The following is a 17,752-nucleotide window of genomic DNA, read 5'->3' on the forward strand; positions in this document are numbered from 1 at the left end:
GGGGACTTTCCCTCTCCAGAGCGACCCACTCTTATAGCGTTTCCTTTCTATTTTGCCCTCGTCAAAAAAGGTGACAATTTCTGGTATTTTTTATTAGTTTCAAATGGCACGTACAACAGTGTAGATTAAAACTAGAAACATTCAACAGAAGTATAAGTTTAGTATTAGTAAGAAGGTATAATACTAATCTCGAAGCTCTAAACTACGGTACCGTACCGTAACGCGGTACCGGTATAGGGAAAAATGAAATAACAACAATAGTCGTTAAGGGTAAAATAATCTGTAACTAATCTACTTCTAATGGGTCTCGTGTAGTTTCGTATTTAACGTACTTCTATTAGGCGTAGCATAACAATTTTTTGACATGCCAATCCTAACCCTCACCTGACTGCGCCATCCAAAAATTACGTCACTACAAAGTCACAATCACGTCATAGAGCTTGCCAAATTCTCGTATGATCGCCCGAAATGGCATCGGCGCTGATCGGACTAACGTCAGCGATCTCTCTCCTATCGGGATCGTTGCGACGAGAAAACGAGAGAAATGGCTGTTCGATTTCAGGTTCTCGTCTGCGCCTCTTTGATGACAGTTCGCATAGTTTGAAGGGCTCTATTACGTCACTCTGACGTCGTAGTGACGTAATCTTTGGATGGTGTGGTCAGGTGGGAATTTGGATTGACACGTGAAAAAATTGTTATGCCACGCCCACTAGAAGTATGTTAGGTACTAAACTACATGAGACCCCTTCTTATTGATAGAAAAGGGCAGAATATTATTAGGCTTGGTTTTCAATTGAACTGAAGGTTAGTCTAATAGTTACCAGTACTGGTGACTGGTATTCCTATTTGCATGAGGCAGTACTGCAGTGAGGTGATGAATTCAAATAGTTCCTAAATCTATCCTTTGTTTGTTTGGCCTACTCTATTGTCAGATTGTTCATAATTTGTTGATAACGAGATTATAGTCCATGCTCTAAGACGGTACAAGGTTAACTCATCCCATGCCTGACAAAGACTGGTCACCGGACAGCAGGCTGTGGTTTGCCATATGATTAAGCCTTCTTATCGGTTCTATTTTTTGTTTTGAAGATTTATAACAGCAGGTAATCACAGGTTTAAAGTTAATTATGACGGAATTTACTTGGAGAAAGGCTTTGTTCATCTGCTGCATGGCAGGTGGAATATTGTGGTTTTCAAATCCGATCTCTGATTATTTTTTCGATTATTTGGCTGACCCCAATGAAATGGAAATAATAATTGCAAAATCATGGAACAAAACTATTGATTCCCCAAAACCAGAGAACATGAAATTTCATGCAATTGCTATCGGAATTAATGCTGGAATTGACATCATTGTGAAAGGAACCGATCTCCTGAAAAAGCTTGGTACAGATGAGAAGGAAGAATCTACAATCAAGGCTACTGATCGGGAATCCATAAACAACCTCCGACAACTGCAAGAAGTGTTCACCTATTTTCATTCAAAAGGAGCTGGAGGGGAACGCTTCATGAACAACAAAGAACTTTTTGCAAAGGCAGTTGGAATGTCAAAAGCAATGCCTGGTGCAGAGTTATACGTTGGTGGCAATGCTGCTTTGATGGCACAAGCAATTGTTCAAGCATCAGCCAAAAATGTCCATGTTCTATTTGGTGGGATGGTAGGCCCTGGACTTTCTCCAATGTTGAATAGAAGACTTATAGTTCCCTCGAAGTTAAAAGCAGAAGAAGATGAGTATCATATTATATTAGAATACGTAAAGGATGAAAAATGGGCAGGTCATGTTTGCCCAATTGCTTCACGCTTCATATTTTCACACGATTTAACGAATAGTAGAATGCTAGCAAGTGAAAAATTCATCGACAGTTTGAAAGAATTTAACCCAGATATGGTTGTTCTCACCGGGCTACATTTACTAGAAGGGCAGCCAGAAGCTTACTGGAAACGTCGACTAGCTGAAATTGCAGCGTCTCTCGCAAAAGTGTCCACAAATGTTCCAATTCATACGGAACTTGCAAGCATGGCAAATCCAGCTTTTGTGAAAGCTTTAACTGAAAGAATATTGCCCATGGTTGATTCTATCGGTCTCAATGAGCAAGAGCTGTGGATGACTTGCCAGGCCAATGGTGGCCCACATTGCAAGCCGGAATATGAGCTTGACGGCCCACCTAGCCCAGGAGTATCGAATGATATTATTCACTGGATGTTGCAACAGTTTTCAAAGCGACGAATTCCGTCCTCAAGATTATCACGAGTCCATTTTCATACCCTGGTTTATCACACTGTGGCAACACTCGACTCATCAAAATGGAGATATGGTGATTCATCTGTTGCCGCGGGCGCCAGGATAGCCTCAACACAGTCATGTGGAGTTCATTCAGTTCATCCTGCAAAGGTAGAACTTCGTTTAAAAAGTACTATCCCTCTCACTGCTGGAGGGCTTCCAGAAAACGTTGAACAACCCAAAGATACTAGACTGGACTATTCAAATCCAATAATTAGTTGGAAAACAAGTAAAATCAGTTTTTTTATGACTCCTGTGCTTGTTTGTCAAAACCCTGTGAAAACTGTCGGTCTAGGAGATGCAATATCTTCTATGGGACTTCTGCATTCAGGATATGACAAATAGAACATTTGGACCGTTTATATAAAATTATTTTAGGGTGCTATTTTAGTGTGCGGGCTACTATGCCATAGTGTGGCATCTACCTCGAGCTAGTCCTATAGTGAGGGGTCCACACAATCATATCTTTGAAATTTTCATAACTTTCCACCCAAAATAATTAAGGTGAGACCTTTACTCTAACATGGTAGACCTCATGCTATAGTGGCACCGACTTTAGGTACAAATAGTTGTTTTTGTTGCTATGACTTCAAATAGGCAAATTTTGATTTATTTATTCAATGAAATTTTAACTCCTAATGAAATTATGTAGTATAGGCGAGGAGCAGTAGTTGCGAAAGATTATTCTCATCTATGCTTTGGGCTTTAGAGCATTGAATGTAACATAAAAAACATCATGTGTCTGAAAAGTGTTGTATCCCGCTTATATAAATTTCACTTTATATAGACACTCCAACGTGCCAAAGTTTTATATCAGTTACGTTATCCGGAAGTTATGACTTTCCTACATTCTTTAACGAAAATAGATGGAATAGACTTGTTTTCAGCAAATTCATGACATTAGACTTTGAAATATTTTATGAAACCACTGCTAAAACTGAAAGTTTTTATAAAATAATACATTCATTTTCGGTAATTTGTTCCTTTAAAAAATCAAAGTTCAAATTCTCAATAACATTCCTTTTTCACAATTCTTTTTCAATATATTCCTTTTTTCCAGTTTGCCTGTTTTTAAACCATTTATTTTTCCCTCAAACCATATGAAATACACATATTAAAATGTTAAATTTATTCACAATTTATAATTAATGTAATATTATTATTTTCTTCGATTTGAAAGTTGATGCCAATACAATAAATGGATAGTAAGAGTAGTACGGTAACTACTGACATACTAGTATTCATATTATTCTTATTACACCGGTATCATTAGAAATTTTGGATGCTGTATTTTCTGATTGACAAGAAATTGAAAGAAATTCCAACCTGAAATCACTGAAGCATGATTGGTCAGAATTCTTTTGTCCTGGCCAAGTATTTTTCATTGATTTTTTGGTTCCGACCATCAAGCCTCATTCCAGTCTGTTTTGCTGATTTTGCAACCTTGCGACAGATTTAATCCAAGTTCAACATACTTATACTTTTATCATTCATAACATTGCTCAAAATATTGTTATATTTTCACTTTCAATATATTTAGCTGTTATATTTGTGAGGGTATATTTCACAGAAGTGTATCTTAGGCCAGCAGTATCTTGTACACGTATCCTGTCTCTTTATAATATTGATTTATTGTGCAGATGATGTTACACTTTGGTGCAAATAAGCACGCATACATACATACTGTTTATGATATAGCAGTAAAAATTTTGCACTTATTTTTGGGTACTGTATTGCAGGTCAAGGAAGTTAACATGCGGAAAATATTTTATATCAGTTTTGAGACCAATCTGATACTGATATACCAAGCCCTCTCCCGTTTTCTTTTACATTTCTGCCTTCAATTTGCAAATCCAACATACAGGGAGTCCTTTGGTTACAATGGTCGCGACGTTGTTCCGAGGTTACGAACGCGCACTCCATAACGCTGTTTCGAGGTTACGAACGCACTCCATAAAAATATAAAAGATATAACTGTGCTGTAATATCTAAGCCCTTAAACTGGATCATTGTGATAAATAAAATCAGTGCTTTGGGCTCATTGGTTTTACCACTCCTATTACTAATTTTGAAGACTCTCACAATATGTCTGCGGAAATAACATTTTTCTGATATAAAATTGTGCTTTTTTGTCCGAAGCCTTGTACATTAAAAACATTGAAACTCGTTAAATAAAAATTGTCAGCAAGAGTTTTTTGGCTGAAATTTCATGAGAAAATATCAGTAATGTCACTGTTATTTTACTGTAAAATGAACCATTTCTTATTTCGATTGTCTTGGCTCTTTCTTTTTTCGATTGTCTTAGCCCTTGATAGCAAATAAAGAATTAGGCTATTCTTTAAATGTTTCCAGATTCCCTATTTTTCCACCAGACCAGTTTATTTATACATAACTCCTACTTCTGCCTCTTTTTTTTTTGGTGAATTTTTGTAAAAGTAATATTTCACCTTTTTTAGGAATTCATTTTGCCCTGAAGCACAAGAAGTCACTTGGTCTGAATCAAAACTCCCTCATATAAAAGATCTTCTTTTTTTATGATATTTATTATTGGCTTCTAATCGAAACCATTTTTATTATCATTTACTATGATAAATATTCAAAACTATAATTTAGTCATTTATCAAATAACTAACATATACTGCTTGAGTAGATTATATTTTGCTCAGCTACATATTTTTATATTATAGCTTACACGGTAATCAATTACACACTGTCTGCTTTTTTTGAAGGCTATTAGTGTATACAATATGGTTTGCAACGAAACCCTCATATTTCTCATTTGAAATCAGTCGTTTTTCATTTGTTTCACAGTTCTCATGCTTTTGGATGGGTACTTCCGTAGTGTGTGTACCAGGTTGGAGTTAGGTCATGATTTTATTTCGATTTTTCCCATTGTAATTCTAGTTATGGGACTGTCTGTTTTAGTGAATATACCCCCTGCCCATTCCATACTGCTTGTCACTTATTTTTAATTGTCTTAAAAACGATTTTAATTGTATTACTATTATTGCGGACAGTACTTTCAAATTCATATTACATGTGTTATGTTACACAATTTTCTTTGTTATGCCCTAACAATTTTCAAGTTCCACAAAAATGATATGATTTTGAATTTTTCTTCTTATATGCGGATGTTTTTTGTGTTTTTGTGAGAAAATGTGTGATGTTTATTTTTTATAATTTATATGAATGAATATGGTATTATAGTCATCCCAAAATAACATTAAGTAAATGTGAGCCAATGTTAATAAAAAGGATTTAGTCCAGAGGGTGCAACCTTTAATACGAGAATATAGGTCAGAGACCGAAGACTTATCGATCGAAAGTTAGGGGATCCCCCAAAACAGCGCTCTTACTTGGCACCTTGTGTCTCATCACTAATTAATTAATAACTCGCTAATTATACGACATAATTCATCCGAAATCAAAAGGCTTCCAAGATATGATGAATGCACATGCAAAATCTGGAGCAGATTCGATCTCGCATTTGAGAGATATCGCGTGCATCTAACAGACAGACAAATACCTATCAACATACTTACCAATTAAAATTGATAAGTAGCAAAAGGGCCAGATAGAAATAACTGGGTGAAACCATGGGCCGCTCTTTTATTTAAAATAGGCTATCTAGTAGTTGCCAGCACAAAAATGTTAGTTATTGAACTTATGTCATGCGTTGTTCATAATCATAGATGAATTGGACTCAGTTATAGTCTTTGCAAAGTAAAGGGATTGGAATTACACGCATGTACCAAATTAAATTGAAAACTTGTTTCGCGGGCCACACATCATTCAATATTGGCACTTCTCGGCTGGCCGAATAAATTTTCCTTGGGCCGCAGTTTGCACACCCCTGACTTAGTCAATGCATAGCCAATGGCAATTACCGGTAGGTACACTGAAGGCTTTAAACTATGTTCCGCATAGCCCACTTTTGTATGCCTTGAATAAAAAGGGCTTAGTACTGACCAGAAACAACAAATCCATATGAAGTATTTCAAGTAGCCTACATCAGTTAGGTGTTTTGGTATTCAGTACTCAGTTTTATTAACAGTGTATATATGTTCGTTTAGTATAGTTTTAGGTGGTTTGGCATTATATGTTCATTAGCCTATAAACAGTGTTCCCCAAGAATTTTTGGTTTGGTTTGGAAAAATTGTAATCCTAATCTGGTATGCAAAGAATCCCTTCATTGAAATTGACCAATTAGTATGAGATTTTAGTGAGCATATTGTACAGTATCTGGGTGATGTTATTAGATGAATATTCTTGTTCTTCAAATTTTCTTTAGCCTATAACACCATGTTAATCACATTTTAATTAAATGATACCACTTCGATTTGATTTTCATATTAAACATTTTTTTTACGATACTCCCTATTTGAAAGTATGTGCTTGAGCGAGCCATATGTCATTATTGCGCATGTATATAGGCTCATATAGGTACACGTGTTCTTGCCTTTGCCCCACAAATTTCATGCAGGTCCCATTTTTGCCAAGTAGGAGTCACATTCACACATGGTACTAACCATGTTGTTAGGCATTTGTCAAATATCCACATGTGCCTGGTATTGCCCTTGTGTACTAAACACGTACACAATGTGTTGCACAAGCAGTCTTATTTTTCCAATTTTGACATGCATTACTTTACACACATACCCCTACCTACCTTTGTCAAGTATGTATCTATCACACATACCCTGATTCGTTCATTTTGTGGAACAACCGTACCTAAATATGTTATCGGACCAAGATATTTTTCTTGTAATAACAATATACAATGCCGATTTGTAGTGCAATTTAATAAAGAAATGAAATATGCATGATGATATGTTTTTTTGTGAATAAGAATGTTACTGGTGCAGAAATATTTCCTATACATTTGTGAAATGCAAATTCGCAAGATCACTGATAAAAGAATCATTAACATCCACTGAATCACCAAGGGCTATATACAGACTTATCGGCGCCTCAGAAGTATGTGTACCAATATGGTGGTAACTAATTTTTTACATTAAGTTATGCAAAGGGACTGAAACATATGGGCAGTGGGTATATTTACTTGACTAACAGACAGTCCCCGAACTCGTAATTGAACTAAAATAAGGAAAATTGGAGTGCCGACTTATCTATGCAGTATGTAATATATGGTCCAAATCGTTCAAGCTTACAATTAACAAGAATTTACAGTGGAGCAGCAGATTGTCATTCAGTAATTTGTAATTTATCTTATCACCACACTAAGTTTCACAAAATCAGAAAAAAATGATCGCTTTGCTAAAGCTATATCCAAAATGGGTTGATTCTAAATCAATTTCATTTAATAACCCATATTCGAAACACTATTTTGATTGTATTCGTGACAGTGTGTCATCTGATGATATTCCTCATGGCCTAGGCTTTTGGCACTCATGGCCCCCAGTTTTTCATTTCAGTGGTATTCATAGTGTTATTTTGATAGGTTTATTTCACAATTTATGCGCAACAAAATGAAAATGCCCTGTGAAATAAGTGACTGATAAGGATAACAATAGGAACAAGGAGTTTCTTGTGAAGTGAAAGGAAAATCAGTTTTTCTCCTAGCATTGTAATCCCCTCCAACTGGGTTACGGGAAATAGCAGTGAACCCTAATTTTCTTGAAATTTGAAGCAGACGAGTCATGAATGTTCCCATTGCTGTGAAGTCAGAAATTTTACTTACGATTCGAAAAATTTGACTCCATCTGTCACCTCTTTGATAATGAAATTCCACCTACAGGACTTTTGCGCTGACAAACCTTATTTCAGACAGTCAACTTAAGGCGCCTCAGAAGTATGTGGGTAACTAATTTTAATCACCTACTTTACATCACATTGTGTAAAGGGACTGAAGCCTATGAGCAGGGGGTATATTCACTTGGCTAACACAGAGACAGTCCCCGAACTCGTAATAGAATTAAAATAAGGAAAATCAGAATAAAATTATGGTCGAACCTGGTGCACATACTACAGGAGTACTCAACTTGATGCCTTTAACAAATGCCAGACCTTGTTCCAATGCTGCACATGCACACAAAAGCCATTTTATATAACATAGCTCAGGAAACAAATTATTGAAAGAAAGATTTTATTATTTTGAACAAATTGGGAAAGTCATAGCCAGCCAGCTTAACAAATAGACTCAAAACAATGAGGTGCAATAACTAACACAATTCAAGTATTTCCCTATATACAATGATGCTCATTCTGTAGTCTCAGGCTTGAAAATTGTCATAGTGAGATCATGGATATCAAAAATTATTTGGAAATGAAGTTATTGTTGGATATTTATTACCGAAAATGTAAACATATGGGTTCATTTTTTTAATGCATGAAAAACAGGGTGGACATTGTTCATAGGTTATCAGAACATACTGTTACTTCATCATCATATTTCATATGCACAAAAATTATTTACGATATGAATACCGATAATTTCAAATCTGGATCCGTAACCAGTTCGACTTTTACACTTCAAAAAATCTCGAAACAAATTCTAAAAATCAAATTCTAGAAAAGGCAGGGATTTATGGTATTGTATAGCACTAATTCATAAACGGTTTCGACAATCAAATTTCGAAAGCATAATCTAAATCATTCGAGAGAATAATGTTCTCTGTTTGAATAGCGAACAGATTTTGAATGCTTTCAAAACTTCATTTTTGATATCCCTACTTAAAATATATGAATATAACAAATGTGCTCACTAATCCATGCTGAAAATTATCTTTGGAAATCAGCCTGTCTGAGTTATTGAACTATCAGTGTATTGTAGTATTATTGAATCCTTATTGGAATTGTAAAACTTTATATAAATGAACACTTGCATTTACACTATTTCAATACCACATAGATGACATGTACAAAACAATTAGCAGCCTTTGAAACACTTACATACAATTGGAGCATTTGAAATGATGTGTAGCCTACACTGTAGAGCTAATCAAGGCTATAATTAATCAGAACCCATAGAAACAGAATACTGCCTTATAGTAATTGTTATGTGGTATTTTGCGATTATTAACGATTCCAAATTTTTGTTTATTATCTAATTTCCCGGATTTAACATGCCATTTTTGAAAGTATAAATCCGACAAAATATGCTTCTGATTTTTCTATGGAGTACAATTGTCATGGATTTCCACTTATAGATCATAATTGTTCTAAAATGCAATCCAAGATGTTCTAATCTAAGCAATTGTTCAAATAAGTCTATATCGTTTTATCCTCAAAAGTCAATAAATTATACCAAACTTCTGGCCATTATTATTTGCACAAATTCTAATGTTTTGTGATATCAAATTTTAAGATAAACAGGAACAAAATAGTCTGAGAAATGTCCTATTGCTACTATAAGCAGCGTAATGTTTACTTCCATAGTTTTTTGATTGACATGTTCCTCTCAGTGTCCTTTAGCATAATTTTCGCTACAGCCATTTCAAAATCTTCTTGTGTGACGTGTACTCTTCGTTCTCTTAGAGCGTACATTCCAGCTTCAGTGCAGACTCCCTTCACCTCTGCACCGGATGCTCCTGGCATTTGTTCCGCAATTTTATGCAAATTGATTCCTCTAGTAAGATTCATTTTTCTCGAGTGGATTTTGAGAATATCCAACCGGGCATCCTCATTTGGAGGTGGGAATTCGATTTTACGGTCAATACGTCCCGGTCGAAGAAGAGCATTGTCCAAAATATCAATCCGATTCGTTGCCATGATAACTTTGATGTTCTGATGAGCTTCGAAGCCGTCAAGTTGATTTAGAAGTTCCAGCATAGTTCGCTGTACTTCAGAATCCCCTCCTCCAGAACCACTTTCCAATCTCGAAGAACCAATAGAATCAATTTCATCCATGAATATAATTGAGGGAGCATGCTCACGAGCCATAACAAATAATTCACGCACCATTCTTGACCCCTCTCCTATGAACTTTTGAACCAATTCCGATCCAGAAACACGAATGAAGGTACAATCGGTATGATGGGCGACCGCTCTTGCCAATAGCGTTTTTCCAGTTCCAGGTGGGCCGTAGAGAAGAACCCCCTTTGGCTGTGCAATTCCAAGAGCTTCAAACAGCTCAGGATGCTTGACAGGCAGCTCAATGACTTCTTTAATTTCTTTGATCTGCTTATCGAGGCCTCCGACCATCTCATAAGTCGAATCAGGAACTTTTTCAACCATCATAAGTGAAACGAGAGGATCCACTTTGTTTGGCAAAATTTTGTGAAGCACGTAGCTATCACTTCGTAGAGCGACTCGACAGTTTGGCGTCACATCTTCGATCTTAATATTTTTGTCAATATCGACAACAAATTTTCCTTCAGGGTGAACCTTGACAAGGACTTTCTTTTTATCAATTGGCTTGACTACTTCACCAACGTAAGAACCCTGTTCCTGCAGAAGCTGGAGTTCTTCGCGTAACATGCGAACTTTAGAATTAAGCTCATTTCTTTGAGCTTGGAGTCGGCGAACATTTTTTGCTTTTTCATTTACAGTCATCTGTAGATCTTGGATTTTTGTGTGGTAATATTGTTCAATACCACCCTCACTTTGATAAGTATCAATTTCCATTTTAGCAACAGAGGTTGCCAGTTTCTGTATTGCCGCTGCCTCTCCGCGTTCCTCATGATATTTAGCTTTTGAGCTCCTAGTTTTCATCATGATTGTGGCTTGTTTATTTAAAACGTCAACTAAAAGTGACGCTTCTGAGGGTTTTTGTTCCGATTCTTTACCGTTACCGTTACTTTCTCGTGAATTTTCGTCTAATATTTCACGTTTTGCCCGTTTTTTGGGACTATTTACAGTAGGTTTCGCTTGATTGCTTCGTGAAGGACTTTTATTTGGTGAAGTTGTTGAATTTGAACGCTCAACACTTTTACTCGGTTTACGTGTACGTTTACGGGGTGATGATCTCTTCTTATCTCTACCAGCCATATAAAAAACTATTGACGACACATGGGAGCATTCGCCTACTGAATTAACTTCAACATAGGATTTAAGACGTCTCTGTAGATCCCATTAATTAACCTGAGGAAATCAAAACAAAGAATATCATAATATCAAATTTTGGAATAAAATGCGTGGATTAAGTGAACATACAAAAGTCACGATTCCAATAGCTAAACTTCACACAAACAAAAGACAATTGGAAAATTAGGCAAAACCTTTTATAGCGTGCAATATCCAGTTTGCGATATAAACTTCATTCTCGTCTCTTGACGCTATAAATCCAAACTAGCAATGCTAATTTTCGGATTTCTCTGGGATTTGGTCCAGTGGGCGCCAAATCATGAGCTACTCGACTAGGGCTACCAACCGTGGCCGGGACAATCCCGAATTTGATGTCTGGCGTCCCGGGCTGGGCTTGTCCCGTTCCACAGCGTTCTAAGATAGAAGGCCATGTAAGGTTGCTGGCTTCGTTCAAAAGTGGAAACGAATGTAATTCAAGCAAATATCTGTATGGGTTATTCAAATAGAAGTCAGTTGAAACTTTTTGATAAGACATGTTTTCTACAACCGTGACTTTCAGATGACATAATAATCAAATAAGTTGAAACAATTGCAAAATGGATTGCACATTTACATCAGTCACCTTAATTCCGTAATTTAAGAGCATCATTCAACTTGGTATATCAATTAAAAAAATGCAGATAGGTAGTTTTAAAGCGGTTCTGTAGCTGTAAGTCGGTTAAAGGTAAGTAAAAAAGAAGGTTAAAAGTAAATGTGAACACAGGTTTAGATCAGTGGTTCTCGAACGGTGAGGTGCGCCCCACAAGGGGGGCGCAGACAATTTTTTGAGGGGGCGTGAAGCTACTTAAAAATAAAAATGTTCGTTAGATTTGATCTTGCCCCCCCTATTTTGGATATTTACATTTCTTATTTTGTCAGCCAAAAACAATTATTTATGCTCCATCTTCAAAAGCATTTTTTGAATAAAAAATTATTTCGCATTACTATCTGTTATTTGTATCTTATTGTGAACTAGTCATTTTTGAGGTGGGGCGCGGCACTTGCTAAATTATAGAAAGGGATCGCAGCTTAAAAAATTTGAGATCCACTGGATTGGACCGATTAGTTTGTATTTATGCCTCAAAGATTCAACATTCAAGTTTTTTTGATTAAGTTAAAATTATTTAGAGGCTCGAATTTATGAAAATAGCTGCGCTATGATCACTCATCAACGAACAGCATACACTGTTTATTTTGATGTCTTTCGTGATTCACACGCTTTTGTTTCATTAATTTTCAAATTCTAGTTGTTAAGGTGTCCCGGAATGTTTGGCAATCCAATACCGGTACCGGTACTGTACTTGCCAGTGAAAAAAACAAAGAAGGAAAGACAAATAAATTCTGAGATATATACATGAGCGGTGCGGCATATCACTAAAACAGTCTCTAGCCTGATAGCCCCGGTACTACAAATATCTCCTAAGTTTTTCAGACAGACGACATGAAGGCAGTCCGTCGACCAACTAAGCCATTGTAATTTTGCTCAGTCATGTTTTCTGCGGCAGTATCACGGTTGGGTTGGAAAGTGGTGACTTGAGTCGTTTTACAAAAGGGTTTCCAGCATTTAATACTACATTTTTTTACATTTGCATAGAATACCTTTCTCTCATTGACCTAAAATGAAAAAAATAATTAAAACCTTAATTTATAATGCTAATTTCAATCATCATGGTGTATGATCAAGCAGTGCAACAGACGAAATGGTAACTTTTCAAAAGTGGTTCACGTCATTTTTGAGGCGCAGTTCTTATAATCACCACTTCATGGCAGATCCTATCGCGAACGAACCGCGGCGTCTCTTGCCATGATTTTATGGCGCTATTATCGGTATATTCACAAAGTCATGTACCAAATTTAAGTTTATCATGTGGAATTATATCTAACTGAACCTAAAATCTGAACACAAACTAGAGATACCCCTAGCGTTTGTATGATAGGCATCACTCCTTCCATTCCGCGTCGTTGTTTGCCTTCTGCTATTGCGTTGCGAGCATTTGACAACCGATTAGAATAAGATTTACATATTAATTCAGCGGGAGAAGAAGGCCTATTAGATGACCTATTCACATGGCGTACCACGGAACTTACGGCTGCGAGGAGTCCAGCAATCCTTTGCGTATAATTATCTCCCACAACATACGAATCCTAAAATATATTCCTCATTTGGTTATAAATAATCGCCAACTAGACGCCCTAATATAAAACACAGCGCGTAGTAAATGCGCCTTGTCGAGTTGAACTATGGGTTTGCTAATATCTGAATACAGGCACAAAATGCTACTTTATTATCAATAACATTTTTTGCGCGGTGATCCTAAAAATGCCAGCCTAAATCACACTATGTCTGAGAATACTCGTGTTTCCAAACTAGATTAATTAGGTATTTTAAGGCATGCATATTGTCAGACACGGCCCCATTATAGACTTGCTAGATGCGGCGTTTTCTGATAATCTGAATTGGATGATTTGATAATTGTCAGAAGAGAAACTTTACCATGAATTTCAATTATTTCAAAGTTGTTGTAAAATTGCAGAGGAAGAAGGTTGGGACACTTTTTTTCTTTTGAAACTTTTGAGCCCTTCAACTTGCACATTCATTTGCGACTAAGAAATTACCTGGCGGTCGATTAAATTGAACGAAGTATGGCGTTAAAATTCAGCGAAGAATCACCATCTCAAGTAGTCTGGGCATCAAATTTGGAGAGATTTGGCATTGCTTCTCATAGGAGATTTTCAGACCGCCCCAAGTGGGCTAAAGCAAAGAAATACCAGACAGTGGTATTTACTTTTAGAAATGCTAAAGTAGAAAATAAAAGAAAAAGTGACGAATTTTAGTTTCAACCTCTCAAAGCCAATTTTATCTCATAGCTTCCGTCGCGGGCATGTCGTATCGCATCAAAAGGCGGAGTCAAACATCGAAAAACATACATAAACATACGAGTACAGTAAAAGTCGTATCGCTGATTTTCCACTGTGCCCCACCTTCCCATACCAGTTTTGTCCTGGAAACTATCGACTGGTTAGTGTTGGAGGCACATAAGTTAGCGAGTGATTAATTTACCGTTGTTTATGGAATTTACTTTAACTCACGCCGATCTATTTATTACACGAAAGAGCAGGGACTCGAGAATACAGTGAATCGAAGCAATTTTTAAAATCCGTTGGAATTCCGTAATTGACTCGGATGGCACTTGACTCACTAACTCGAGAATTATAAACTATGAAAAATTTACGCTCCACTAAATTTATGTGCCAATTTGATTTCAGCAATAATTCTAGCTATCGGCGGAATTCCATTTTACCAGTCTCCAGATTATTGTCATATAAAATATTGAGATTTGTTGTTTTTGTATCCTTTTCCATCCTTTTGAAATTGAAGTACCATTTTGGAAGACACAAATACCACATGATTTATTAGAATTTACGATCCAATTCTGTATTAGTTACATAACTTTCTGCAATTAAACGACCCCAAAACACTGCAAAGTTGAAAAAATTTTACCACCCCCTAAATTTGGAAACACCCCTCTAAAATGAAAAGCTGGGGAACATACTGTTCCTAACGCTTAGCACGGTTAGGGCTGGGCATTTTCGAATAACTGGTGATTTCAGAATCGAATATTTTTTTCGAATCGAATCTCGAATACTTGGGAGTCAATGAGAAATATGTAATTGTATGTGACGTTTTTTTTGTAATTAATTCTGTCAACAAATGAATCACTGGAAACATAAAATATATCACCTGGACAGGTTGCTGAGCGTTCACACGCAATAAAAAAACACTTATATATCATTAACTCACTCAGAAAATGGTCATATGTTAGAATGGCATTGAAAAAATAAGGCTTCAATGGAATAAAAATTGGAAAATTCACCTCGACCATTGGTGGAAAGAAAAAAACAAGATGGCGGCGATTCGAAATTTTGCTCTGAACCGATTGGAATAATTTTCTATTCGAATCGAATGTGCCCAGCCCTAAGCACGGTGCTCCACACTGCCGCGCCAATGTTCTTTATTGTCTCAGGGAATGGGCACATGTTATATTCCGACAATTCTCTGTCGATTTTTAACAAGAATCGACCATAGAATTAAGTGGATGCTGATATGTCTAGCTTTAGATCACTCCATAGTTCATCTGAAATTCTAAAGTCCAGATGCTATTTGACTGAACAATTCGGGGTTTCCTTGTTACACAATATTCGGCTTCACTATTCAATATTTCACGTTTAATTTCTTATAAGTTGAGATTGAGGTTGTCCTAGATGTCAACATCCCGTGGATGCCACAAATTATGACACTGCAAATTGTTTAATTTTTTGTTTCAGATTCATACATCATGCCTTCATGGACTCTCTAAGTCAGCGGTGTGCAACCTGCGGTCCGCGGGCCAAATGCGCCCACGAAGAAGTGTCAGTTTTGAATAGTGTGCGGCCTGCAGAACGAGTTTTTACTATCGTTTAATCTAGTTACTTTCTAGTACATGCGAGTTATTCCAATTCCTTCGTGTTACAATACCTATGTTTAAGCTTGTGCGAAGCGAACAACGCATGTCACAAGATCAGCTAATCAAGATAAACGGACCAATCTGGAAAATGTTTCCGCTTAGGCCATAAAATTATCACCACCAAGATAATGACATGGATGTGACCTACTGTCTTGTTAATGATTCCGAGGTTATTTTCAATAAGATAGCTAAATACATTCCTGGCCTTTTCAGACTCGTAATTGCGTGGTTTGTATTGGTTTCGTATGTAGCTCTTACTATATGTTAGTTAGCCAATTGTTATTCGAAATTCTCCTATCACTAATTTGGCGATTTTGCTTAGAGAAACTTATTACAGAAAATGTTTTTGTTTTACCTCAATCGTTAGGTTAGTACAGGATTTTCATACTTATTCCGATTCAGAGGAAATCCGTTAAGCCATGCTTAATCTTAAGGCCATTTTCAATATGTATGTATGCATGCGTATAAGATAATCAAATACCTTTCTGAACTTTTCGGACTTGTGAGTGGATTGTTTCAATAGTTGCTGGTATTTAAGTTCTTTTCTATTTCTTTACCACCCCCCTCATACCCTGACTTGTATTTTTGCTCTTGTATTTTATATGGAATGAATGAACCAGTTTGATTTATATTGTGTAAGATAGCTATAAATTAACACGTGATTGCATATTACAAAAACTCGACCTCCTAATAAAAAAAATCCACGTCATAAACCTATTTGAAAGCGTGGGATATGATAATTGAACCACTGGTGCAATTTATGTCGTGTAGGTCTGTAGCACATGTTTAAATTCACATGTGATTGCATAATACAAAAACTCAACGTCACAATGAAAAATCCACATCAAAATCTCATTTGAGGGGGTGAGAGATGATAATTGAATGTACCGGACATTTTGCTTTATGTTTGCTGTAGTATTACTAATATTCTTTAGTTCTTTAATGTTTTTATTATTACTATGATGCTTATATATGCAAATATTATAAACTACTTAATTAAACTGTACAAAAACGGCAGTGCGTCTTGCACAAAACACTGGCTAAAGATCCACTAAAGACTGAACAAATAACGTAAACAACGTTTTTCGCATAAATATAGTGAAGGGGGGATAAAGCGATCCAAAAAGGCGAAGGTAGGAAGCACTGCTCTAGCTGTTGAAGATTCCGTGTGCCTTCCTAGTAGCGCACAATTATATGCATAAACCTGATACAGTCGTCAACTCGTTGATTAGGCAGTAAGTTTCTTGGGCGCCACTTTGATATAGGGCGTACTATACGATGTCACTAACTTAAGAAGTGATTTCGATGGCATAAAGACATTCTCATAGTAATTAGTTAAGTTCCTAACTTTAACTAAAACATTGAGTTCACACAACCGCTGAGATGGTATACCGAAGTAGCACCGTTTTTTGCCTATTATTACTTATCGATTTTAATCGGTAAGTATGTTGATAGGTATTTGTCTGTCTGTCTGTATGTCTGTATGTCTGTATGTCTGTTTGTCTGTTTGTCTGTTTGTCTCCCGATATCTCCCGAAAGCGAGATTGAATCTGCTCCAGATTTTGCATTCGTCTTATCTCGGACCAGAAGCCTATTGATTTTGGGAGAAATATGTTGTATAATTAGCGAGTTATTAATTAATTAGTGATGGGACACATGGTGTCACTATGGGGTAAGAGCACTGTTTTGGGGGATCCCCTAACTTTCGATCGATAAGTCTTCGGTGCCTGACCGATATTCTCGTTTTATCATTTGTTACATTCATGGGTGTGCAACCTTCAATACAGGAAGGCCAAATACAAACAATTGAGTGAAACCACGGGCCACATCTTTATTTAACATAGGTATTCTACTAATTGCAGGCACAAACATTTTAGTTATTGATCTTATGACACACGTTTTCGCTGCGCACAAGCTGGGTCATTGTAATGTCATATGCAT

The 17,752-nt window shown here is 36.5% G+C and overlaps 2 protein-coding genes across 2 annotated transcripts; one reads left to right on the forward strand and one right to left on the reverse strand.

Annotated features, from left to right (window-relative positions):
* The first annotated feature begins 1,092 nt into the window (after positions 1 to 1,092).
* On the forward strand, positions 1,093 to 7,106 carry LOC120347276 (ADP-dependent glucokinase-like). Its single transcript, XM_039417182.2, has one exon. The coding sequence runs from the start codon at positions 1,128 to 1,130 to the stop codon at positions 2,625 to 2,627; it is 1,500 nt and encodes a 499-aa protein (XP_039273116.2). The 5' UTR covers positions 1,093 to 1,127; the 3' UTR covers positions 2,628 to 7,106.
* A 1,265-nt stretch (positions 7,107 to 8,371) lies between these two features.
* On the reverse strand, positions 8,372 to 11,348 carry LOC120343227 (26S proteasome regulatory subunit 8). The gene has a single exon (XM_039412364.2). It carries the CDS (start codon positions 11,229 to 11,231, stop codon positions 9,669 to 9,671), a length of 1,563 nt encoding a protein of 520 aa, XP_039268298.2. The 5' UTR covers positions 11,232 to 11,348; the 3' UTR covers positions 8,372 to 9,668.
* Positions 11,349 to 17,752: the final 6,404 nt, after the last annotated feature.

This window comes from Styela clava, chromosome 1 (genome assembly GCF_964204865.1).
Source record: "Styela clava chromosome 1, kaStyClav1.hap1.2, whole genome shotgun sequence".
Taxonomy (NCBI): domain Eukaryota; kingdom Metazoa; phylum Chordata; class Ascidiacea; order Stolidobranchia; family Styelidae; genus Styela; species Styela clava.